This window comes from Thunnus albacares, chromosome 13, assembly GCF_914725855.1.
Source record: "Thunnus albacares chromosome 13, fThuAlb1.1, whole genome shotgun sequence".
Classification (NCBI taxonomy): domain Eukaryota; kingdom Metazoa; phylum Chordata; class Actinopteri; order Scombriformes; family Scombridae; genus Thunnus; species Thunnus albacares.
Window position 1 is genome coordinate 1081758 of NC_058118.1, and position 27765 is coordinate 1109522.

A 27765-nucleotide genomic window follows, 5' to 3' on the forward strand; every position below is an offset into this window, starting at 1 on the left:
GTCAATTATCACAACATTTTATCACAAAATAGCTAGCAGACTGTAATACCACAGTGAAAATATCCGTGGATGGACCTCTGCTTTATACCAGAAGAGCAGATGGATACAGTTTGTTCTGTATGTGTTTATTGTGTATCATTCTTTGTAAGTCTGTGTATATGGTGGAAGGTAGAGATCGCCATTGATTAAACACCCATATACAGCATAAACCTTTGGAAAGCAGAGATATTGGAACTATGATCAAACTGTAAGCCTGAAGTTTCACATTACAACTTATAGTAGAAGGTGACTTAAATTCTTCTGATCCAATAAGATCTCTATCCAAAAGTGACTTTACACTTGTTTTATTTTCCTTTATGAGCATCTTGCAATTCCTACATTACAAACTATCTGCATAGTTTGACATTGTTGCACATATAATACATTAAACTGGGATGTTTTTCATTCATTCAGGCTGAAGCAATAGCAATGGTAGCAAGAGATATAAAAGATGATTCATTCTGAGCACTGGTTCCCCTGCTTCTCCTCAAGTTTTCAAAGCTGCAGTCAAATGATTACATGCTTCAGGGAGCAGCTAATGTGCAGAGAAACAGGTACAGCAGGGTGGAGAGACGTCAGATAACATAACATATACATACATTATTCACTGCTTGTCAGACTACCTCCCTGTAAGCTGCAAACATTCACATCTACAACTAATTATTATTTTTAACTTTTCCTTGGAATCTCCTCTTGGAGGTTGTTTGAGTAAATGTCAGAAATGAAAACCATTTATTTGCAAGATGTACATTAATTCTTTTTATCCTTTTATGTCTCTCTCTTTGCTTTCTGACCTCTCACTCCTTTTCCACCTCTCTCAGATAGTTTGCTAGAAGTTGTCTTTAACACAAAGTTGAAAAGAGCTTATGGATTTATCTCTTTACTGTCAAACTCTCAGTTTCAGTTTAGCAAAAAGTTACACGTGGATTTGGCTGAAATTTGGTAGACAGCAACTTTTTTTATTTGTAGCCATAACTATTTGTGTGCTGCTGGGAGAGTTTGAGCTCTGCTTGTATTCCAGAGGCTGCAGATTTTTACAGTAAGTACAGCTGTTAGCATAGGCTTGTCCTCCTCATAGAGCCTTCTAATGTTGATTGTGTGTCTGGTTTCCATTTTTGGGTCATGAAGATACTTGACATTTACTTTCTGTCCCTCATAGTCCTGCGCAGTGTGGTGCAGTGTAGCAACACTCTCTGCACTGTGTTGTGAGGGAATGGTTGCCAGATCTTGGCTGACACAAAATCTTCTTGGTTGAGATGCTGCAGGCGAGTCCATGGTGCACTCTAGTTTACAGTACAGACAGTATGTGCTGTTACTGTTGGCACAGTGTAATGAAAACATCCAGGCTCTCTTGAGAATGTAGTTCATGAAGTATAGTAGGTCTTTTCAAGTTTGCTGAGACACCGGCTGCAGTATATCTTCAAATTCCAATCAAAAGTGAAGAGATGACATTGTTACTGTTTGTACATACAGGATATCAGCTACAGTTCCACAGCTTGAAGATAAAAGCAAAGAAATGTGTTGTTCAGATACACTGAAAGCAACAACAAGCAACAAGTCACAGCATTTCAGTCATAACTTAGAATTGGAGCATCAAGGCAGGTTGACACATACACCCATTTAAAACTATTCAATAAATGACCAGCCTCTAGTGCATTTTGGCCTTTAATGATTTTAAATGTATTGCAGTAGTGCACCAGTTAATTTCCATGCAGCTACATCAGACTCCTTATGAGAAATGTGTGGTTTGTGTGGCATTCATATCATATGTAATTGTCAATTATTTTTTCAGAACTATTAAAGCAAGAATATAAACTTTTTTCCGTCTAAGAAATTGTATCAATATGTGTCACTGCTGTTCAGCCTGTCTAACTGGGATTCCAGCCGCTGCATGAGCAGCTGGAAGACAAGCTGCTAATACAGTACCATTTCTGACCTGAAGATGTATTTCAAGGTAACCCGCTATCAAGAACAATTTTTCAGCCCACTGTTGCTATCATATTGTATTTGTGCTTTATTAGATTGTGCCCAGCAGAGAGTGACAGGAAACATGGGCAGAGATGACAGGCCACTGAGGTCATCAGCTGCATTTGAACCTTTGATGTCATGAACACACAGCACAAGCCGTTGGAATCACCTTAACTGTTCTGATGGACTTTAACACTCAAGATTTTATACATGTTACACATGGTTGAGTGAGCACACACACGTGTGTGTATGGGTGTATGTGTGTATTTCCAAAGAGCTCCTGCTGTACATGCATTAGTATGAATACAACCTGAGCAGACTGTGTCTCATGACAAGTCATCAGGCCACTAAATAGACTGCAAAAATAAAATAAAATAAAAAAATTGGATTCTGTTGTGCCTTAAGCTGTTTGCTGTACAGAGACAGATTTATTTTGTTTTACAGAGCTGTCTGTCATCATGTATGTTCTTCCAAAATGAAACTAATTTCACATTTCTGATTGGAAGAGTGTGCCTATGTTAAATGAGTCATCGGATCTGTCCTTGATGGACACGTGTGAGACTGTCCTCACCAGGAAAACAAGAAACAACAGAAATGTTTGGCAGATAAACTGTTGTTGTCCTGACAAACAACCTCTTGCTGTCATTGGAAAAAAAAGTCATTTCACAGTATCAGAGGCAAAGTGCTGTTGTATTGTCATGCTGCAACAAAACCTCCCAGGACAGAGGTGGATGGTTGGGTGTACAAAGCAGTCTCCTGCTTTGTGCATCCTTCCAAGTTTATGCCAAGAAAATTATCTTTCTGTGACCTTCACCAAGTAGTACGGTAGAAAACACTCATGCATTTTCTTTGAAAAGATCATATGAGTTGTTTTGAAAGGAACCTTAGATATGGGGACTTACTGCACATTTCATTCAGACAGTGAAACTAGAATGTGTACTATTTCACCTAACCATACTATACCATAAAAAAAGGAAGGCACTGTAGACGTGGGACTGAATTATCTTCTATCTCCATTCAAGGGCATAGTTGTACTTGGAAATGTGGCCTGTTTCATATTGTGAGGAAATAGTTCCAAGAACTTCATTACCCTGAAATCCTTGATGTCTGCAAAGGGGGAATGCCCACTGTCTTCTTGCCTGATGGGGTTAGCAGCAATCACTGATGAATCTAACTCTCTGGACAGATTGTTCACCCACTGCTGTTTCTCAGAGAGAGAGAAGAATCGCTTTAGGGTGTGCATATCAGACTTTAACATTTAATTTTACATTTTAGATAAAACTTTGTCGAATGCAAAGACCCAGGAAATCAGTTTCTGGGCCTTTGGCTCTGCTTCCATCCTGACCAGGCAGTAGAGACATTATAGAGATGCACGTTTCACTTCATTTTAAGTTTAGCATGACTAATATCAGCAACTAATAACCACACTATCAAATTACAGAACAATAGCCAATGAAATAATAGCTGATAGAGATATTTATGTGGCTGAACCCATGGTTTAAACATCCTATCAAATACATGCTGCAGAATATGCTGAGACTTTTTAATTAGAATCTATAATTTGCTTTTGTTCTTAGTTTAAGCCATTATATGTATTTAGTACTTCTATTGTAGTTTATAGTGATGTAGTAGCCATGGATTACTGAAGCTTCTGGTTAGATCAGCAATCTTTTATACATGTATTAGCCGGAAAGCTGCCTGAGATCCTCAGGCAAGAGTCTCAGCCATGCAGAGTCCAGGTTAAACTCAAAGAACAATAATGTTTGTGTTGGAATTTGCAATGTGTGGCATGAGAGGATGTGTCTAACCCTATCCCTTAAGCATGAAATGCCTTCCCTTATCCTTTACCCTAGCCATGAAACAACCAGAGTTCTAAACCTCAGTTACCGGTTGTTATGGAAAGCCTTTAGAATGTGTTTTTCGTAGTCCATCTTATATTTTCTTGTACAAGTTAAACAGTGAGTTTCACATGTGCTCAGCTCAACTCTTCAGGGCTCACTGTCTGTCTATACTGCTATTGATTTGATGGGTTATTTATCATTACTACTTGCAATTATTTAATCAGACACCAAACAGCAGGATAACAATAACCAGATTGATTGTAAGAGCTAAAATTACAGCTGAAATATAACGCAAGCATGAAAGAGAGAAAGGCACTTAATTTAGTTGATGCTTCTTTTAATAAAAGAATGCATCACCACCCAACAAGAGGAAGAAGAAAGAAACAATTAGGAGATCTTGGAGAAGTGAGCTTGGAGGCTGGAGTTTGTCCTCCTTTCCTTTTTTATTTTTCTATTTTAAGTGTTTTTCCATAGATCAGAGCTTTCTGTGGTACCAACCCCAGAGCAGGCGATGTGCTGACTTGCATATGAGCAAGCAGGCAGGAAGGCGATGTGACTTTCGACAGTTTGAAGGGTAACTGGGTCCCTGCTGCGTCCCACCGGCTCCCAGTGCTACTATAATTGGTCCAGTGAGAAGTCTACTGGGAGGAGCAGGAGTAAGTTTACTGGAGCACAGCTCACTCCAGGGCTTCTTCACAGAAACAAAGCTCTCAATGCCTCTTTTCAGTGAGCCTCCCCACCAGCCAACAGGCTCCAGACCTTTTGTGGCGATAATCGCTCACAGACAGGAGTGTGCCTGCATATGTGCCACATGCATGCACACACAGAGACACACACAGCATAAATATACAAAAAAAATGCACTCAGTGGCATTGTATTCATAAAAATGCACACACATAGCTCATTCTGGACACATGCCTGTTTGAAATTACCCATATACAGTATGTTCTACAGCAAATGGACATATTCCTAGATGTCATGCATGTTCAACACTTGACCTCACCACCACACACACATACAATTGCATGTTGGTACACACAAACATAGACCTGCATATTCTATAACTAAGACACAAACAGTCAAAACAGAAATATACAAAAACATCAAATATGTACAAGTTCTGTAGGTGAAACACACCAACTGTACACACACTTGCAGAACACATATTCATTCATCATCTGCTGAGGATCACACACACACACACACACACACACACACACACACACACACACACACACACACACACACACAGAGGCACTGGCACACAGTAAAACTGGAATACATTATTAACACTATTGTGGAGGAATGCTGATCAATGGTCAATTCATCAGGTAGAACAAAGTTTCCAGAAGCCTTGATGTCTTATACTGCGAATATTTATTGAACACTTGGCCAAGCGGAGAACAGAAACAGTAAACATCAAGGTGTTCTGCACTAAGATACTGTCTCTTCCTGTTCTGCCCTCTGAAAGCCAGATTTTTAGTCTTTAACCCCAACAGATCAGCCTACAATATGAAAGATTAGTCTATTGGTTCATTTAGTTTCTAAACAAGGAACTGCACTTTGCCCATGAGTCTATGCATTCACCTATCTGTGTTGTCAAGGGATTCTCAAGCAATCTCCCTGACCTTGGTTACCGGGACAATGCCGGTTCACTCTTTAACAGAGTGGCTGCTGCTTTCCCCAAACAGCCAGACGGTTACTCTGAGTTTCAAGGACAGGAGAGAATGTTTCCTTCTGCTTAAGAAATGTAGTGTGACCTCAAGGCCCATGCTTGACCCAGTGTAACCCACTTTGTATCCCCTAAAGTAAGATTTTTCCATAACAAACACAACACAGTGCCAGTTTATACTCAAGCACATGCACACACTCTGAGGCTATCCACACACACAGACACACACATTTTCTGTTCTATTTTTGCATGCCAGGCACAAATGTGTCCGGCTAGCAGGACATCACAGTCCATACAGTTGATCAGTGTCCAAAGAAAGATAAATGAATAAAAGAGGAAACGACTGGCAGCTCAGGCTTTCATCCTCAGCCTCTTGGTAATTCTACCCCAGTCAGCAGTGCCAGTATCACTCTGTGTCCTGCTGTGGTTGGTAAGCTGATATCCCCTCTGGATCTTACCCATTGTGCTATGTATCCTCTTTGTTTTAGGCTTATTATTAGTGTAACCTGGTGTGGACTGTGGGGTTCTGTGTGTATGTGTGTGTATGTGTGTGTGTACCAATGGTGACTCTGTGAGGTATTTATGGTTGAAAGTCGATATGTAATATAAGTGGGTTTAACTGTATCTGTTGTGTGGTGGCACTTCATAGAAACTATTTACCATAGGTGAAATGTCCTCCATTCTCATCCACATTGGTTTAATCCCCCTAACTATGCATTTACTGGGTCACCCTGTGATTGGATTTGATCATTTCATTCAAGCTCTTGCTGCTGACCCATGCTATAACTAAAAAAATCTGTGACATAATCAAATACCTCATTTTTCAACATTCAGTTTACAGAAATCATGATGTTACTTGAAAACAATCCATCTAGAAAACAATGTTTCTAATATCTGCTGTCTGGCATGGCATAGCTCATATGTCATTTCCTATACAATTGTACTATAACTGTATTGATTAGGTTGGTGTTTGTCTTGACATGTAAAAATGAATCGCATGGAAACTTCAGAAAGACCAAGCTTGTTTGTAATGAGAAATACAATTTATGTGGACCGTATTGGATTTAAGTCACCATTGAATATCAGTGGAAAAGCATAGATTGTCATGACAATTATTCACCATTTCTTTAAAATGTGTGTTTGTGAAAAAAGAGAAAATGCTATTACTTGCTGCAGAATTACTATGAAATCGCCAGCAGACAGAAGCAAATTCTGCCGTCACATGCTGCTCATGAGCTCTGTAAATCTGTTTACATCAGTGCCTGACACCACTTCCATGCACTGTTCCATTTGTCCCTACAGACAGGCCTCTGTCCATGTAAAGTGACTGTTAATATTTAGTCATTTGTTATGATGAATTCATACGGGATGTGAGGTACTTTTCATTTTAACCACCTAATGTGAAGGTAATATTGTTGGAAAGTGACATTGCTGTGGGCAAATCATCTACACATTTAGCCTGTGAAATGCTAAAACTAAAATAAAGCCCCCTGCCACCTTCACTTGTGTTTGTCTTTCAGCAGTTCAGTGTCTGAATCACACCTGGAGCTGTACTACTCTATCAATATTTAATATCTTATGCAGTAATCTTGAACTGGTCTGTCTCTCTACAGTCCTGCTGGGTGTGCTGACAACATGCGCCCAGACGGAGATGAAGAGGGTTGTTGGAGACAATGCCACGCTTCCCTGCCACCATCAGTTCTGGGTGGGTGATGACCCCACGCTGGACATTGAGTGGCTACTTCTCAAGCCAACCAATAAGAAGAGAGTGGTGAGTGTTGCTCCATGCAAGAGGGTAAACGTTTATTCAGGATAGAACACTAGAGAACATGGTCTTATTTGTTTATGTAATTACCATAAACAGACAAGACCATGGCCAAAAAGACTGCAATCTCTAGTGGAGTCTTCAGTTTTGCATTTTGAAGCACCAGATCAAGTTTGTATGTACGTGGCATGAGAATCAACACTGCCCTGCAAAGCTAAAACGCAGTTCTACATATGTGGTCAAAATTGAAACTGACATTTTGAAATCTGTTTTACCACATAAAGAATCATTACATCATACACGTGTATAATTTCCTTGAAAATAGCATGTGAAATTTGCATTTACAGAGCCAAAAACCAAACCATACAGCTGGAGTTTCAGTCTGGTTTTGTTAATCTAAACAACCCTCCACCACACTACATTCTGTCACAGAGGAACAGCTAAGTGGTGAGATAGCCTTGGCTTGCCTTAGCTAAAGCTAAAACTAAATTAATGTATTGATTGTTTCCTGCCTGTTATCAGTAGTTGAAATATATCTATTTTGATAAACCAACTTCTCGGTTATTCAGTTTGTTATCCTACATAACTAAATAGGCAGTAGCTGACTCCAGTCATGATGGAGGAAGGCATACATACTACTTCATATTCAAAAGTTTCATTGGGTTTTTGAACATTTACATACAACTTCAAAGCCCCTAGTTCCCAGCTCCCACCCAGTCCCCTGGAGGATGGGCAAACACACACAAACATGAACTCACAAGCAGGACATACAGGAATCTTCTGGACGTTCTAATATAAATTAAAATTATCACTAAATGAAATATACATGTACAATATAAATATCTGTTGCACAGTTTGTCAGCCAGTCTGAAGATGTACTGCCTCTGTAGGAGGTACTGTTATCTGCCTTTGTATAGCAGAACCAAATTTTAGGGACTTACCAACTCTGTTCAAGGACAGCAAGACCTCACATAGACAGCAAAACTGTGCAAAGCATATTGTAAATCATCCATAATATATTGTACATTTAGAATTTAGTGATTCAAGTTTTACTTGTAACACATCTGCTCAGGCATTCTGAAAAGATAAGATGCAAAAAATAATTATTAGACAAAATGAGCATAGATATACAGGGGATTGGAAGGGGTCATGTTTTCTAAAGTAAAAATGTACAGTCTGTATACATTATCTTTACCCATGTTCTATCTGGCTGTGTACTCTGTATGAGTTTAATTACTAGTTGGCAGAGAGATTCATTTTGAAATAGATCCTTGTTGTTGCATTTTCTACCTTGTTTACCCCATCACAACCCACCCACCTGTTTCACTTCCCTCACCAGGTGATCACTTATTTCGCTGGACGGGTTTTTGACCCCAATGAAGAAGAGCGTGGCCGCGTGGCTTTCGCTGGAGAGTACTTGAAAGGTGATGCCTCTCTGCTGATCAGTGACTTGTCTCTGATAGACTCAGGAGAGTACAGCTGCAAAGTCAAGACTGGTGCACAATACCACTGGAGCACCATCAGCCTCATAGTGCTGGGTAAGTGCACATTGGTTCAATAAGAGAAAGCACAGAGAGAGAGGACTCATGAGAACACTGTGCACATGGAAGCGCCATGAAACCCCAAAGCTCTTAGCACTTGAGCTGTCATTAAATGTAGACCATAGTGTGTGTTTCAAAATTCAGTCCAGTAATATATAGGAGATTATTTTAATGCAGGGGGGTCTCCTCAACTTACTATGTATTGGCAGAATATGCAAGAGCAAACAGGGATGAATTGTTTTTCTCATGCTCTGTGATTGTCTTGTCTTGTGTTAAGTCGATAAATATGTAAAAGTTAAGAATGTATAATTTCCTATTTCTACATATTCCTGATCAAAAACCATCACTCTTTAGGCATATGACATGCTCGCTATGCATTTCATTAAAAGGGCCAGAGTGCAGAGTTGGCTCAACAAAGTGTTTAAAATTCAGTTAGAAGACCCCCTCATCAATTAGCTGACTCTGATTGCTTATACAATCTGTTGGTATTAAATCTGTAAAGGAAAACAGCACATCTATAATGCATACAGATCCATAAGAAGAGCAAACACCTCTTTACTATCCAATACATCACTGGCATAAACAAACCCCAGCAGTAACCCTTTTTAAATTATGTATTGCTTTCTCTTCCAGTCTACTGAAGCCACTCCATTTCCCAGAGGCAGCTGGACATTCACACATTAAGCATCGAGTCACTTATTAAAGCAGTGCAACTCCAGTCTTTACTCCATCATAGTGATCCTCAGATCTCACATAATAATTGTACACCAGTTTCTCTTCATTTCTAGCTTTATACCAGATGTCAAGCATGCTTCTTGTTTACTAAGCCCCACTCTCCTCATCCTCCTTTCTCACTAAACAAACCCTGTGGTCTAGAGATAACACCTGTAGAATATGAAATCGACCAGCCTCACATTTCCTGGAATATGTATCACCAGTACAGTCTGTTTGTATAAGATTTTATATATAATTTTTATACATTATTTTCAGCCTCTACCTCAGAAAGTCTGCTTCCTGTTTATTAGACATGATTCATACACTTACAGTGGTGGTAACTGCTGTGTCGGTTGGATTACCATCAGGCTATGCTGAGCAGTGATGCAGGTGACAGCCAATGAAATCACTACACTGATTGAATGTTGGAAATGCCACAGTGGGTTTTCATGTCCATGGGCAAATGCAGTGTAGCGGTTTGAAGATATGACAGCGTGTCGAAGAAGGCTATATTTGCCTACAGAACTGTACTTTGAGAAGGAGAGGGTGGTGGTCTCCTCCTCAATCAACCAAGAGGTCACATAACTTCAAGATCCAAATGGTAGATTGCAGATCTTACCATATCATAATATTCCTACAATGAAGACACCCTCCCTGAATCACTGGCAAGTGAAGCTCTCCTTCAGCATGTGTTTTTTATATTTCATCCATTCATTAGCTTGCAACGCTAATACAATACATAGGCCATTGTGTATCCTTGCAAAACATGACACACATGGAGACCAACAATTGACACAGCCAAAGGGAAAAAGAGCAATTTTAATTTATTTTAATCAATTACTTTTGGAAAAGGCTAAACCTAAACCTGCACCAAACTTTACACTGTAGCAATACATATGCCTGAACAGAAGCACAACTCATAACATTTTCCAGATGAGACCTTATTTGAGTACAAGGAGCACTCACATTATCCCTAAAAGACACTTCTACCTTCTGCCTACTATCCTGTAAAGTTAAACCAATTCAACGTCAAATGATGTCTGTTAACTTTGAAGGTCTTCCAGTACCTAAGTAAGAACTGTTCATCTGACACACATATGGCCAGTCATCTTACAAAAATAGCATGGTACTGCAAGAACTGGCATGGCAATTTGGTCACTGCCATGATGCTACAATTCCATTGTAATCCCATGGTACACCATGGAACTGTACCATCATGGTACTGACCAAATTACTATGCCTCTGGTACAACAGTAACACTAAACATTTCTGAAGTCACCAAGTGACTTGGGAATTATCTTATATCTTCCTCTGATACTGTTCATTAACACAAATCAGACCTGCATCATCACTCCAACATATTCAACTTTTTGGCTAAAGCACCGTATAGCTCCTTCTGTAGTCACCTACCTAAGTGCTGATAAATCCTAAGCATCCAATACTTCCCTGAGGAGACATCCACCTAAAGCTCCACTTTGCTGGTCTGCAGCTGCTAACTGACAGAATGTTCTTTTGTCTCAAAAATTAACATTGGTAATATTGATAATGGACCATCAATGCCTATCTGTAACTGGCTGATGTACAGTCTGACTGTTTTACTTTGATGTGTCTACTTTGATGTGATTATATGTCTACAATGAGGAACGAACCCATATATTTGTTTATGTCTGATTGTCTATCCACAGAGAAGCCTTCCAAGCCGCGGTGCTGGATGGAGGGAAAACTGCTAGAGGGCGGTGATGTTAAGATGAGCTGCAAGTCCGCTGATGGCTCTGATCCCATCCACTACAAATGGGAGAGGGTGCTGGACAAGGGCAAGTACATTGGCAAGCTGCCTCCACTAGCCCTGATAGGTATGTCCACTCTAATACTGTTGGAGTATGTGCCTGCCTGTCAGATATACCGAGATTTCTACTTAGATACCAAGTTTAAGGTTAAAATCCAATACAAACAAGGCACTACAGCTAGGAAGTGATTTGGACAGATTTGTAGCAGTGATGGTGTTTTGATTTATCAGCTGGGTGTCTCTCTTTATCAGCTCTATAAGCAAAATACTTTTTGTCATTCTGCTCAGGTGGACAGAGATTCAGTTCAACAAATGCTGGACCGTGTTGTCATGCCTCAGCTCTTTGCCTTTATTTCTTTTTGCGCTGACTTCTGTAGTTTGCTGTCATAAGCTAGACAGAGGTTCTGTCTATTCCAATTCATCTTTGTCCTCTCCTTCCTCCTTCCGCCTCTGCTTCTTCTGACCACCCTCATACAAGACCTCAGAAATGGACAACAAAATCAGTTTCACCTTGCATAAAGCATTTGGCAAAAGCATGTATCTTTAAAGTGGAAATAGACAACTTTTTTGCTTTAACTTATCATAATGAAGTAAATGTTGATTGCACAATATAATGGTTATAGAATAATGACACAATCTGCGTTTAGATTGGTTCCCTACAAGCCTTGCTTTCACTATTTCATTCTGTCTGCCACTGGGTATGATCTCCCAGGAAAATGAAGGCTCAATTTACGGCACAAAGGAAGTGCATCGACCATTGTTCAATCAAAAAAGGAAGAGGATGGTGCTTTTGTTTTCCCTGGTAGGTTAATAATTTGTTAGGTGGCCAACCTCTTTCTATTGTCTTATTGCTATATTGCACAGGCAAATCTGATGACACACTACTTATATCTGCGTACGCTATGTTTTAGTTGTATACTACCTGAATAAACTTCTCTGTTGATTTATACAGGGCTTTCTTCCCGTTAGTTACCACAGCTAATGGGAAGAAAGCCCTCTAGAATTCAGTTTGCTAAGCTACCAGCCCTACAGCCACAGAACACTGCATCGGTATCTAGACAGGCTGGATGTCAGGCTGATCTGCTTGTTCATATGGAAATCATATGAACAAATATATATAATAATGAATGAATGAATGAATGAATGAATAAATAAATAAATGACTAAATAAATAAGTTATAAGGAAACCCAGACATCCTTCACCTCAGCAATGCTCTCCAGCTCCTCCTGGATCCAAAAACGCTCCCAGGCCAGAAGAGATATGTAGTCTCTCCAGCGTCAACCTGGGTCTGCCCTGGGTCTCTTACCTGGAACACCTCCAGAGGGAGGCATTCAGGTGGCATCCTAATCAGGTGCCCAAATCACCCCAGCTGGCTCCTTTTGATGTGAAGGAGCAGTGGCTTTACTCCGAGCTCCCCTGGATTCTTTCATTTTGTAAAAATATAAAAATGCTACCAACCCAATTCACTTTTTTCAACACATACTAAAAGTTTCTTTCTGCTTTCATGTCTCATTATAGACTAAATGAATGAACAAACTCATGCTTTGCTCCTAATGTTTTCTTCTAACGTTACTCCCCCCTCCGCCCTGATGCCAACCCAGGCTGTAGTTACTTGTTTGTGTGAAGCAATAATGTTACTCAAACTATGTTATTACTATGCAATGCACATCATTACAATAGCTTTTGCCTGTATCCCAAAATCAGTATAAAATTGTGACAATTTCAGTTTACCTCTTCCGTGAACATGCTTCTTCTTTCTTTTTTCCAAAGTGGTGTAGGTCATTTCCTCACAGGGCTAGTCTCTGAGGAAAATGGAAAGTGATTCAGTTGTCTTTGCGACATTGGCGCAGACAATAATACCACTTGGAAATGCTAGGGAGGGAAAGTTGAGAAGTTGTCTGTTTCCACTTGAAAAAAAACCAACTGTCTTATCTGTAAGCTCAAGTGTACAAACATTTTAACAACACAAATCTAATCTTAAATTTACACCACAATCAAAAACAACAGTACAGTTGTATGTCCTTTTTTCAGATTTGAAAAACCCAGAGATTGTGACACTGAGGAACTTGACCAAGGACAGTACTGGTGTGTATAAATGCACAGCCAGCAATGATGTGGGAGAAGAGAGCTGCACAGTGGAGGTCAAGATGCACTGTAAGTAGACAACACTCACTGAACACTGAACATTGAAGGGCCAAAAAATCTGCAACTTTTAATTTAGAAGATGAGGTTGATTGCACATATGTTCCTTTCCCACAGTTTCTGTCCCAATATTTGCACCCACAAATTATTTTCACACACTCCTGCCCATAATCCCACAGTGAAACATTAATTTAACTTGATTTACATAATAAACATTTCACTTTGATATGTGGCTGACCACAAACAATGCTTTGGACTTTGGACAGTATTAAAAATAACTTAAATACATTGGTGTCCCATTATCTACAGTCATACTTCCATGGAAACTTAAAAGATAAGGCTGATTATTAATATTGTTTTTCTTTTTGAAAGCCCATGAAAAGACCAAAATCAATATTGTCATAGTTAGTCTGTCAGTACTTCCTAACTTCTCTACCCTGCCTGTGTCGCTAAGTCCCTAGAACATTGGTTCCAACTGATGATGTAAATCTTTAAGAATAGCTTACAAATACAATAAATTTTTTTAAAAGGTTCAGTCATTTCCTAAAACAGCTGGTCACTGTAGTTTTCACAAATGTTACTGGAACAGGAGGAAATGGTGCATTTGTTGGGGACTATTTTCAGCAGAGTAATCCAAATTTGGTGCTTGAGTATTTCTGGCAGCAGGACGGTGTGTGTGGGTCAAAATAAACTACAGTGTGTGTGTTCATGGTAATGAAGGAACATGTCAACCAGTGCAGGGGTGTGGCTCACCAATGTGTTTTTAATACTTTAAGGACAACAATGGAGCATATGGCCCATCCTGTTTTATGAAATTTGTTGACAATAAAAAAAAAGGATATTCACCCAATTCATCCTTTAAACTGTCCTCCAGTAGTCTTGACTGTATGAACATGTGATAATTGAAAATTATCCAAAACATGAACAATGAACACAACTACATTAATAATGGTGGAGTAATAATACTTAAATAATGTTGCAGTGGTAAAACTGACAGCACTGAACAGAGCCTAATATCCAAAATGGTGCTGGATGTAAAATCCAAAATGTTTCTGGATAGATCGCATTTTTCACCAGCACATTTTACCAATGCAAATCTTTTGTACACTGTGGGCTTACTTGCTTCTCTACTGTAGTAAAGTTCTATTGCTCCCATGTGAGTTTACCACAAGTTACACAATGCCAAACCTCAAGACCCGTAAAGGCAGGATTCTAGAAAACAAAGTACCTGCAAATATAATAAGTCATGTACAGTAAGACTTTTGGGACAACTTGTGGAAACTCTAAAGTGTTGAGGTTGTAGTATTCACAGTTAGAATAGTGAAAGCATCATTTGTAATTATTTTACAGATTAATATCCTTAAATAAATATATCACAATGGAAACTGTGTTTAGTGTCATTTTTACCTTTAATCTCAATATCAGCATACTCTTTCTTACATAACTGTGTGTGTTTTGTACTTTTGTGTGTACAGATGTAAGGGGAATGGGTGTGGTAGCGGGGGCAGTGGTTGGTGTATCCTTCGGTGTCCTTCTCATTATCCTCATCATCTGGTTGGTGTTTCGCAAAAAGGAGATGAAGAAATATGAAGAAGAAGAGACTCCAAATGAAATCAGGTTTGAATGAAGAGAAACTTTCTCTACCAGTCATAACCACACATGTTGTCATAGCCACAACATGAATTTTCACATTCTTATGATTAAGAATGGAGAATGGCGATGTTTGTTGCCATATACAAGAGCATCCTCAGAGGTAACATAGCATAAGACACCTGAAGCTGTACAGTTGAGTGAATCTCGATGTTGATCTCTTTTTTTAACCGTTCATTGTCAGTCTTACAATGTTATAGGAATACTACGCTAAATTGGTGGATTGGTAAGTGTAAGTGTCTGGATGAATGATGCAGGCAGGCTGATGGCAAGGCCATCAGAAGTAGGGGATCCAAGGGGCCATTATCCCCCTCACCCCAACTTTAATTTCCTACATTATTTTTATGTCACAAATCACTGTATCACCCCAAAAAGCCCTATATTGCAACATTTATGGTCAAAAGATGTCTCAATCATTACTGTCCACTCTAGAACATTAGGTAAAATAAAGCCAGCCCATAGGCAAAACCTATTTGGCACACGCAGCCAGTCAACACACACGTTTTGAAAGTTCACATGAATTGGTTCATTCATGATATTGCATTGAAATGACAAGTCCAAAGTATTTCCTTTTTTGAGTAAAGGCAGTCAAGGTGCACCAAAAGTTTATTTAGGCTATTGTAGGCTATGACAACACAACACAACAGCATGGCATGTTTATAATTTGCAATGGTGGAGCAGTAGAAAAGTAATATTTTTTTCTGATTTACCGTTAAATATGGATTTAGGGCATGACTGCTTACAACACAAGGACAACGTTAACTTTCCTATTGCCTGCTTGCTGCTACTCAGCTGCAGCATTGTTACTGTCCTATGAACTCATAGTTTTGGGTAATTGAACAAAAAACTATCCAATCCCACAAGCACTAGTTAGCTGCTTTGTATTTGGAATTATACTGCCACCCTGTGGTGCAAGCAAGTTATAGTTACTCTGCAAAAGTTGCAAAAGTGAGAGTCTATCTGCCACTACAGACATACACACACACACACACACACACACTACCACACACGCACAGAGAGAGATTTTTTGGCCCCTGTACTTCTTAATTAATTAGGAATTAATTAATTAAATCTGGCGGCCCTGGGCTTCCTATCAATAATGTAGCCAGTGATGCAGCAAGGATGATGATTGAAACATATGTCTGTTGTCTCCAGCTAAGTAGTAAAAATATAAAACAAGATTTGTAATGTTTACTGTATATAACTTAAGACTGACATATACGTTACTTAACCTGAATATGACAATGCAGAGTTAGTAATCATTTGTCCAGGCCAATTTCAATTTCACTCTACTAGCAAATGTTAATATGATCTGTTGAGGGCACTCTTTGAAATCATTTCAGGGAGGATGCAGAGGCTCCCAAAGCCAAACTAGTGAAGCCCAATTCCCTGTCCTCGTCCCGCTCTGGCAGCTCTCGCTCAGGCACCTCCTCCACCCAGTCCATGGTACACAACATGGCACACAGAAGCCAACGAGCTTGTGTTCCTGCTGTGGCGGCCCTCAAGGAGAACTGCCAAGCCTCCACCTTCGCTCAGTCACCACCTGGCTACAATCAGATAGTCCCCAAGACCCCTGAACCCCGTTCTACACTCACCTCCATGTCTACCTCCAACTTCAACTCCAACTCCAAGCCCAGCCCTCCCCCTAAACTGAGCCCAGGGAACCTGACCCGTATGGGGGCCACCCCTGTTATGATCCCTGCCCAAACAAAGGCCTTTCAGACTGTGTAGAAGAGATGGAAAGTGGACTGTAATCAGACAAGGGCTGCCTCAGGACATGGCAACCAGCTGAATCCAAGAGTTGGTCTTGATAAGGATCCTGTCATATTATCTAGATATATTCTCACCATTCACAATCTGATGGACACTTTCAGCAATTTAACTCTTGGAGAATCTCTGCTTTACACTAACACTATAGGAACACCTTCTTGTGTTGTCTTGTCTGTCATCTGAGCAACATCTCTGATGAAGATCATATTTTATGGATCATGATTTTGAATGACAAGGAGGTGTTGAAACTGAAGCTGCAGGTGGTTGCTCATTGAAGAAGAGGTGCGCACCAACCAGAGAGTAAATGGGATGCAATTGGAAAGTGTGAGACAGACTGGAATCGCATAAAATGAAGACATTGCATGGCAACTTCATTCTCTTTGCAGAGGACAACAGACTGCTCACAGACACAGTTGAAGAGGTTATAATAGTTCAAAAGGTAAAAGCAAAAAAAGAACACTCACCTCTTCTACAGTATGTTCTTACCAATCTAACAATCTTGAACACCTTCCTGCATACAGTACACCACCACTTTGCAAATTAAAATACCCTGCGCCTATGACTGAACTGATGAAAGTAGCTTAACTGTAGGTTGTTATGTAAATGGGATGAATGGCTCTGATTGTATAAACAGACTTCTTGTGCACACTTCATATATCCATCGATCCCTGTGTCAGTCACATGTTGTAACACCAACATAAAGTAAATGATTACCTTTGTCACTGCTTCCTCTACCGACTCAACAATGGTGTACATGTATGTGTAGATGTACACAACTTTCCATTTTCAGTAGTTTAATAATGGATTGATTCTGGACACTTGTATGTTGCCACTGTTCAAACCTGACATGTAAAGATCCGAAGAGAATTCAGAGAAGCATGTGAGTTTTTTTTTGTGAGATTTCATTTACAGGATCATGGAGTACTGATATTTTTGAAGATTGTTACAGGGTTAAGCAGAAGCCCTACTGAGAAATTGTCACATTATGATGGTTTACATTTATTTGTTTTTTTCATTCTGTTTTGTGTGTAGCATAACTTCATTTTTAATCCAAGAATGCAAAGCTGTATGAATGTGATGCTAAATGAGATGTGTTATGTACAGTATTTTTTCTGAGCAATAAGTTGAACTCTCCCATGTTAAAATGTTTTGAGAGTTTTAAATGACTCATTGAATCATTTATATATAGAGAAAATACCATCACCTTCTGCACTCTTAATACATTAATATACTTAATACATTAGAAGTAAAGAGTGCCTTTGGTCATATTTGTGCCCATTGTAACGATTAAACACATACAGTACAATTGTCTGTACAACTCATTGCAAATTAGTTGTCTTTCACAAGGAACATGACGCTAATCAGAGTTAATGTAGGTTTGGGGGGAGAGCTCCATTTATATCTGACCTACTCCATACCAGCCATAGCCAGCAGACTGACAGACGCACAAGACAGAGTGAATCCTGCTCTTGTGCCTCATCTCCCATTCAGGAGAGAGGACAAACCTGATCCTTCTCCATTCCTCATTCTTCAATCACATTCCTTCCCTTCAATACATAATCTGCCTCTTATCCCTTTTCCTCTTTCAACTTGTCTTGTGAGTCTCACCACCACCTCGCCCCTCTCCCATGACACTGTACTTGATTCTAGTTTGCATGGTGGGGGGAGTTATGCAAAGCCTTGATCCAAGGACAGAGCGTTCTCATTGTTGTGTTCAAAGCCAAAGTTGTTGTACAACGACTTAGAGATACGTACTTTTCAGATGTCCATATTGTTAGTTAATTATGGCGTGACTTTGCACCAGTGATGACACCTCTCTGTCTTATACTGGAATGTGATTGCCACCTCTAAACTAGCACCTAGCCCACTTAGGTGGGACAGAGCAATACCTGTGTCACTTAATACTGCCATCTTCATGTCCTTTTAGTGACTCTCCTGCGTTTGCAAACCACAGTGCAGGTAGAATTTACCATCACCAGTGTTGCTACATTCCATACACCCTAGTTAAGGTTTACATATCCTCTTCTTGTGGTTTAGGGCAGTCCAATCAATATTCAGGAACATAAACAGTTCTTTCCCATAGCTAATAAAACCCTGGAGCTGTTCTGTGGACTGTAAATTGGTATGATGATTATATGGACTGAAGAAACACTGTCAGGTCAGCAGTAGACAAGGTGCCCTTATCCTCAGATAACCTCAAGGCATTATTCTGATGAAACAGAAGTATTTTAGTTCTATCTCTTACAGTAATGTCTTTTAAATTATGCCAGTCTCCTAAACTGCCAGATGCACACAAACCATAATTTAAGATTACTCACCATTTAGCTTTAGTGTCTTAACATGGTGCACTGGAGGTAACAGGACAGTTGTGATGGTGTGTTTTCTGTGTTTTGATCACTCATTGGCTGAGGTGACTAGCTGACAATCGACCAAATACTTCAAATATTCACTTAAAGCTCTGCTTCAATGTAATTTAAAAAGTCTGAGTTTTTTAAAATGTTTTCCAAAGCTGAATGAAAGAACCCACTCTGCTGGGTTGGAGACTGATATTTCAAAACCTGGACAAATATCTGCATGACTAGATAAAATATGAGGTTTTTTTGAAATGTGACTGAAATTACCCTTTCAGACCAACTTCAGAAAAAAATGAGAACGTCTGTTTCCAGGGACTCTTGTAAGATTTTCCATAAATGCATGGGATATTCATCAAATAACCAGTTAGATAGTACTTCCCTCTTTCCCCATCACCACACATTTGGTGGATAGACAAGCTAGGAGCTCCATATTGGATCAAACCAAGAGCAGAAAGGATTAGATGTGTCATCATAACTAGACAAAATACAACTCATCACTTTAAAAACTTGTTGAGAAATAGTTTTACACAGCAGATTTTTGGATTATATCAAGTGAAATACTACTATTATCGTTTGAGTCATGGGCCTTTACCAGGCCAGCTAGATAAAGCAGCCAATATGTGTCTCTGGTTCTCTTGAGTGTTTTTAGCTTGCCTACAACTGGTCTTAATGGCTCTTTTAGACCTGGGAGCTGAAAGATAAGATGACAACACCTGAGGGAGAGCCTCTGATTATCCAAAACAACCTCTGAATTTCCCATAATGCAATGAAAAGCCAACAGAGTGAGGCCAGGTAGATGATTGAATGTGGCTGTTATAGCCATTTGATGTGGTAGGATGCAGGGCATGATTGATTTTCTTTTTATCCGCAAGGCTCAGTTAAATTCACAAGTAGACTTGCTGCCCACCTTGTTCATCCACAGCACATTACTTTAAGATAAAAATCAGAAATGTTTCACTTTTTCACTGGAATGTGTTTGGCATCAAATATATCAGACCAAACAGGATCGATCACTGAAGCAGACTGGGTCACATTTCTCTGAATAAAGTGATTGTCTTTCCTTATGTAGCTAAAAAGAAGCCTTGTATCTCGTTAATGTTAATGTCAATTCCAGCTGGAAAGTAACATTATTATCCATGTATTGGGGGCGCCTGAGTTCCTACCATGCACACAGTGTAAACATAATAGAAATTTATGGGGTGAAATCTTCTGATAAAAGCTGAGGAATGATGGTAATATGCATGTTACAGATACTAAATTATAGGAAGAATTATGTCCTTTTTTTGCCTCAAAGCTTATATAATATAAAATGATATTCCTATAGATAAAATCTAATGGTCAGATAAACCAAACTGTAAATTAATAAATATTCCATATTTTTGGTTGATTCCAGATTTGTTTATTGTATGCATTCAATAAAAAGTATGTACCTTCTTGATAATTCTTCATGTGTAAATATAAAAGTCCTTCTACAGTAGCTCACTGTACAGAATGGCAACAACACAGTGCCAAAAGGGACTTATGTTTTTTTCTTTCTCGTGATATCAGTGTCAGACTTTTATTTTTATGTGGGCTTAACCAAAAAGCCCATGTATATAGTCCTCTGCTTGAGTGAAAAATGTATATTTGTACAGAAAATCAGTACTGTTTTTTTCCTTTTGTTCTTTTTTATAAATAAAGGTTTCAATTGGGATGCACAGAGCACTACTGTCTTTACTCCTGTTAAGACAGACTTTGTTCTTTTTTCAGTCTAACCAGTTTGTGTGTTCAAATAGTCAAACTTAAATAACTAAACCCTCACACATCTGACTTGAATTGCTTTCAACATGTGTTCCTTTTAAAATGTTTTTTCTTAGTTATATTTTGACTACTAAATTTTTTGAGTATAATACATGTAGCTAAGTTTGATGTAGCAGCATAATTTGAATGCAGCTGGGCATCTCATGACAACTCCATGACAAGTTACTGTGAAAATACAGTAAGAAAATCAATAATTTATCATATTAATTACAATTGCTACTGAACTGGAAGTAACAGTCCTGTGCAGTGACTGTCAGTCATGGTTTTATCAAGCTGCACATAGACATGCAGCTCTGTGCTGTGGTAAGGCTTACTTCTGCTCAGCTAGACTGCATATTACAGTAGAAAGAATTTGTCAGAATTGTACTATTGAAATCAAATGGCTACACATGTACATCTTTAATCTCACCATTTTAATAACTACAAAAATAGTAGTTTGACAAAAATCCTATAAAACTCAAGGATCCAGAGCTTTCAACAGCATTTCAGTTTCATCAGTTTGCTGCAGTGAACAAAATGCAGTCAACAGTTGTTAGTGGTCATATCTCCCATCACTTTCGCTTCCTACAGAAAGAATAATGATTGTTATCCTACTATTTTGGTGAAAATTAGCCATTTACAGCTGCCTGTCGCACATGTGTCCTCCTGATTTAACAAGTATGGAAACTAACAGGCTAGTATCCCTCAAGAAATATTTCCTTTCTTTAATTTGCTTCTGGTAAAGATATACAAGATTGTTGAGATGCTTGTGGCTTTCTTTTTATTTCCCCCCATATATATTAAATCTGAGGTAAATTGCAATTTATAGGATGAAGAGAGTTTTGCTGAAATTCCCCTTTAATCTGCACATCATATATGATGACTTGTGCCTGGAGCTGAATCCAAAGTAAGCTGACATCTGCTGAAGCAGTGACAGTCTCTATTTGTTCAAATCTTACACATGAAGTTCACTGTAAATCACTTCAGATAAAAAAAAATAACAAAACAAAACAAAAAACTAGCAAAGTAGAGATGAAACTATTCCCATGAGTCAGAGCAACAGCGGGACCTTCTGTGCTTCAACTCTGGTGAGGTCTGAGGTCAACGGTGGCCGTTATTCAACATCTGGAGGTGTATCCAAGGTAACTGCTGAACAGGTTGACAGTTGACCCTAACACTGATTAGTGGTGAAGGGACAGGGCATTTAGTGTATAATGTCAGCTTTGACTGTGCAGAAGCCAATAGAGACACTATTCATAAAGCTTCTATTATCATTGTCCAACTTGTTGATATTTCAGCCATCTGCTTGTCTTTCAGCCCCAGGCCTGTTCAAAATGTATCATATTCACTGTCCAGAGAACAGCTTTTAAATTCCATTGTGCAGCAAATGTTGGTCTCTAGTGGTGAACAGCTGCAATTGCATTATGCAGTGGAGAAGGATGAGAGGTTACAAAAAAGTCTTCAAATTAACTAGAAAGCATTACTTCAAGACTTATATTATATGCAGGCAAAAAGTGATGACAATTTGAATACAGTCATTCATTAAAATGTGAAGAATAAAGTCATCATTGTAAACTAATAAAAAAGCAATTGACTGATAAAAGATAATATAGTTGGGAAATAATTACATGTAATGTGAATTTAAAAAGCTAAAAGAATCTGTAATGTAGATGGAAACTTGGTTACATCAGATATAATGGGTTCATATGTCATTTTTGACACTAATGAATAAGGCTGTATGATATAAAAACCATGGATAAAGGTCAATTACTAATGAGGCATTCTGTCTATTTACAGTGGATTTAAATGCTAGTCACCTTTTGACATTATAGCAAGTCAGCATAGAGCACATATGTGATTGGTGATGCTTTTGCCATTTTTGTTCTCGTCTCCTAATGAGTCAGACACCAACCATTAAAAAACATGAATTTAAATTTTCTACCTAGATTCAGTTTTTTTTGTTTGTTTGTTTGCTTTTTTCAGCCATTTCTTTCAAGTTCAGTCAGTGAAATGAAATGAACTTGCTTGTAATGTGCAGAGGCAGTGTTTGTGAATCACAGCCTCAGGACAGATTGTATGGCTGTTTGCAGCTTGATAAAACCATGAATGAATCTTTCACTGTGCAGGATTGTGGCTTCCAGTTCAGCAGAAATGGCAATTAAAACAAACAAATCTTTGTTGAATTGCTTATTATCACATTACAGGACAGTTATTAAGCTGAAGCCATGCCATATCCTATTCACAATTAATAATTGCACATTACCGTAATACCAGGAAAGCATAGTTTATATAACGACAAAAGGAACATGTAATTAATGTGTTTTGTCCAGATCTTCATTATCATCATGTGGACAGGTAAGCAGGACAAACCGTCATGAGATCCATCTGATTTTCTGCTAATATGCAAACATTATTGTCACAAACAGTGCTCCAAGAAATATTGAATTCACTGTCCTGTTTGCGGTTCAAGGCTTTAGATTAATAAACTAAAATTTTGCTCTGTTTGTCGCGTCATGGCTCCTCAAGGCTCCTGGCCTGGGCTGGAATGAAAAAAGGTCATAAAGGTCTGAGTTCTGTGACATATTTACAGTAGCCTTTGAGGTACATTTTATTGATACATTTTTTTTTACCAGCCTCACATGGAATAAACAGTCAGTTTAATATATTACGTAAGTATGTTACTGCAGTATACTCATCGACTGACACAAGACCATGGAGAGTCTTAGATAATGAAGACTTTTTTTTTTTTTTTTTACATGAACTAGCTGTCAGTTTAAGTGATTTTCGTTGTCACTTTAACTGAGAGACATGGTCACTGGTTCATAACACCTCCATGTAAAAACAAAGTTGTTTTAGCTGCTGAAAAGTAGAGATATGAGCTTTCCACCTGACAATGAAATTTGTTTCTGTGTTGATACAATAGGAAAGGTGAGAAGTACATTGAGATATGAGCCAACATAGTGTTAACTAGTTCTGCTGCTCTAAAATAACCACCAGAACATGTTTTTAAGCTGGTGTGGAATACTACAGTCATTTTTCTCATGACAAGTGACTATATTACTATAGAGTATATAGTAAATGTATTAGTAAATGTTTCTAGAATGTTATTTTATTGAAAGTAATGGTTGGTATCTTTGTTCTACCTTATTTTAAAACAGTGCCTCAACAATAAGAATTTAAAGCAGACCATATGACAAAATGAGTGGTGCATTTCAGACAGTTTTGTTGTTGCTGGTGCTAGTGTTATTTCCATTCCTACAGGAACATCTCCTACCTTGACACTTTGTCTCCTGTCACCTGTCTGTATGCAAGGGAGTAGGGGAGGATTTATGATCTGATTTCTTATTTAGCATTTACCAGCTCACCAGTCATTTTTAGCACTTTACAAATATGACAGTTAATGTGAAAAATGCAACTAGTTGTCAGGGCAGAAGAGCAGATTTCAAGTCATTTTGTGTACATAAAAATTCACCAATCTTTATTCATCACAGACCTCATGATCACTGTTATGTACACATGAAATTCAAATATTAGGAATGGAAATATTTCTTCAGACACTCGCTTCACATGAATTCTGATTGGTTAGCTTCATCTGTGCGCCACATGCCGGCATAAACCCATAGCAGCATTTTGTAATCAAGGTGCTGTGTGTGCCATTTTCTCATTCATCAAAAATTATCATTGAAGTTGAGACATAAATATTATTCCTGTAAATAAGTCAGACCAACACTAACAAGACTCTAATGCCCTCTATAGGCTGCATTTTACTGAATGTGAGGTCACTGGATCAATGAAAATGTGTTGGGGTGCTTTACAGCAGAGAGGCTGATTTATGGCACAGAACAGAAAGAGAGTGCTGCTCTTCCAGCACCAAGACAACAGAGCTCATGTCTGTAGAATTTCTTGTAAATGACTGAACATGATGATCAGCATGGTTTGTGGTAAATGTGCTCTTAAGTGTGAACAACACTAGCATTATCAATAACACACAATAGAGTCAATGGGTCTTGACCAGAGACTCATTCATATACAGTAATTTATTTATTTTGCCTCACTGTATTAAGATAATAACATGGACTCATGACTTCAGTATTTTATAAATCCTGGCTACAGTCCTATCTACTATCGAACATTGAATTAAAACAAAAAAGTGAAACCTTTTGAATCCTGTGCTTCATTTAGATGTTTTTTATCCAGTGTTTCTGAGTTGTGCCAAATTCCCCCAGTAGTCACCTAAAGCCCCAGCACATTTATTCATGGCAGCCCTCAAGGTCTATTCTGGTGGGAACAAAGGCAGGTTAATGATTTATGACTATGTTAATGTGTTTACGTCTACTGTTGTGTACCTCTTGAAGTGTGGTTTATATGTAACCATATTTCTTTGCTTGCGTATGCATGAGTGTGTGTGTTTGTTTATTTGTGTGCAGTGGGAGATATAATGGTAAAAAGGTCTCAGGACTGATGATTGTTAGTTGATGTTCAGCAAATATTGTCAATTTCCAATCATTTTCTTAACTTTTTTACCTACATATTTAATCTAGTCTATCATTGTAGTCCACCATCCCACAAAATAACCGATGCCGCATTGCATCATTTACACAACTTCTGTCAACAGTTTCACTTTAATATATTAATTCAGTACGTCATGCTCACATGGACATTGTATTCACATAGACTTTGAGGTATACCAGCTCTGCATAGACAGTACATGACAAATGCAGTAACCTTGTGTGAGCATGCAGTGTTTCCCTGTGGGCTGCAGGATGACGCCAGAGCAGCATACTTGCAAGTGTGTAGAATGTGTGCACTGGAGTAAAATATAACGGCCTAGAAGAAATGGATCACTTGGAAAGAGCAAATCGTACCAAAGAGGGAGGGCAGAGAGGAAGGCGGATAGGTGTTGGTATGGTTGGAAGAGAGGGATGGGAGGGAGGTGCACAGAAAGGCAAATTAAGATGGGGAGGTGCGGAAGAGAGGGGGAAGAAACAAAAGAGTCTGCTGAGGTTATAAGCAAAAGAGAATGTATTTGTGTGATATGGCATGAGCCACTACCAGTCATTCTTGTCCATCCAATGGGCTTTGAGACAGTGAAACTGTAGTTAATGAATGGGTCACCATTGTGGTCCAGAGTCATGTGGGTATCAAGCAGGGCTGTCATATGCAAGTGTCTTCTCTCAGGAGGAGGCTGGCCTTCCACAGGATCAAGTGAGTGTCACAGCGAATTCTTAACACTGTTTATGTGTTGTACCTGCTTTACCTTGTGCTTTGAGGGTAAGAAATACAAATATGTTTGTTCTCATTGATTGCTACAATTGAATTTTAGAGTTCTAATTAAATTTTAGACTTTTACTTTTGTGTTTTGTTCGTTATGTAATATTATGTATTATATTATGTGGCATCTAAACTGGAGTTTTAAGTCTCTGTGTTGGTTTTGTTCATCCACATCGGTAGTTCTGTCAGAGTAATTCTGCTGCACTGAAGATATTGTTTTATGCAGTTTATCAGCACTTATGGTTGAAATACATTTACATTTATTCTGGTTTTCTGTATGACATGTGTGCCCTCAACAGTCCTGCAGGTATCCAAATTTGAAATTGAAGTTTGCATCTAAACAGCTCTTACCATAAAAGTAGATTTTTCCATTTAAAGGCACTCTTAATAAATGTGCATAGTGCCTTAAAGGACAACTTTACCAATTTTCAACTTGAGTCCTATGATTCTAATGTTTATGAGTGACATTAAACTGCCCTTTGTGTTCCCTGTATTAAAATATCCCTCTGCCTAAACCAGTAAAATTCACCTGGCTTGAAAAGGAATTCTATAGCAGAGACCTGCTTGGACTACAGGCTGTGGACACTGTCACTTTTGACACTATTGACACACCCATATTTGTCGAGCAAGAAGTCGCAGCAGCAATGATGTACAATTTGTTGCTTCCTGTGGGTCTCACTCCAGCACTCATCTTCCATAAACACATCACCATCTGAAGCCTTTGTGGTGAGTCCCCATAAAAGGAGTGGCTTGGGATCGGCAACCGCATGCAATGCATTGTGGTTGTTGTAGGATGTTTCCCTTTAGAGCGATAAGAAAGTCTATAGCCTGGTTCTCAGTGTTCTCTGGCCATAGGGTAACTAACCGCAGGACTGGAAAGCTTAGGTGAGAAATATTCATCAACACATTACTGCTTATCACGCACAAATGTTTCTTAAATCAGGTCGTTTTTGCTTCTCTGAGGTGCTTAAAAGCAACTATTTAAGTTTTTCCAATTCCTCTTATTATGGAAACGGCAGCTGTCTGGTTTAATGGCAACTTGAGCCTCATCACTAATGCACCTGACTAAAGAGACAGAGATAAGCCAGAGCGTCATTCCACCGGTGTTCACTGTAAGATCACCTTTGCATCTACCTGAGATGATCCAACACAGTAATTTGTTGTTGGCTTTGTGTACTACAAAAATAATGTAACCTCATAGCTCCATAACATACATATTCTGTCAAGTGTCAAGTTATGCTATACTGACACAATACAGGACTCCAGCTAACAGAGCTGACAAAAAACCTTTCGTGTCAAAGTGATGACTTTTCCCTCCTGTCCTCTGCCCTCTGCTGGTATGGAACAGAAACATTCTTAGGATGTCAATGTAAATGGATTAAGGCTGTTCCAAGTTTTACTCTGTTACTTAGTAATCACGCTTCAGCATTCAGTACTCGTTCATCCTCTCAACACTTGTTCTATCTCCAGTC

At 38.8% G+C, this 27765-nt stretch overlaps 1 protein-coding gene across 1 annotated transcript in view; it reads left to right on the top strand.

Moving 5' to 3' along the window:
• Positions 1-20929, top strand: part of LOC122996105 (CXADR-like membrane protein) — a 99802-nt gene extending 78873 nt beyond the window's left edge. Inside the window, exons 2-7 of the mRNA XM_044371657.1 lie at positions 7134-7291; positions 8625-8823; positions 11226-11393; positions 13359-13481; positions 14945-15086; positions 16463-20929. Coding sequence (XP_044227592.1) covers positions 7134-7291; positions 8625-8823; positions 11226-11393; positions 13359-13481; positions 14945-15086; positions 16463-16850 — 1178 coding nt within the window. The 3' untranslated portion in view covers positions 16851-20929. The remainder of the gene's footprint in view (positions 1-7133; positions 7292-8624; positions 8824-11225; positions 11394-13358; positions 13482-14944; positions 15087-16462) is intronic.
• Positions 20930-27765: the final 6836 nt, after the last annotated feature.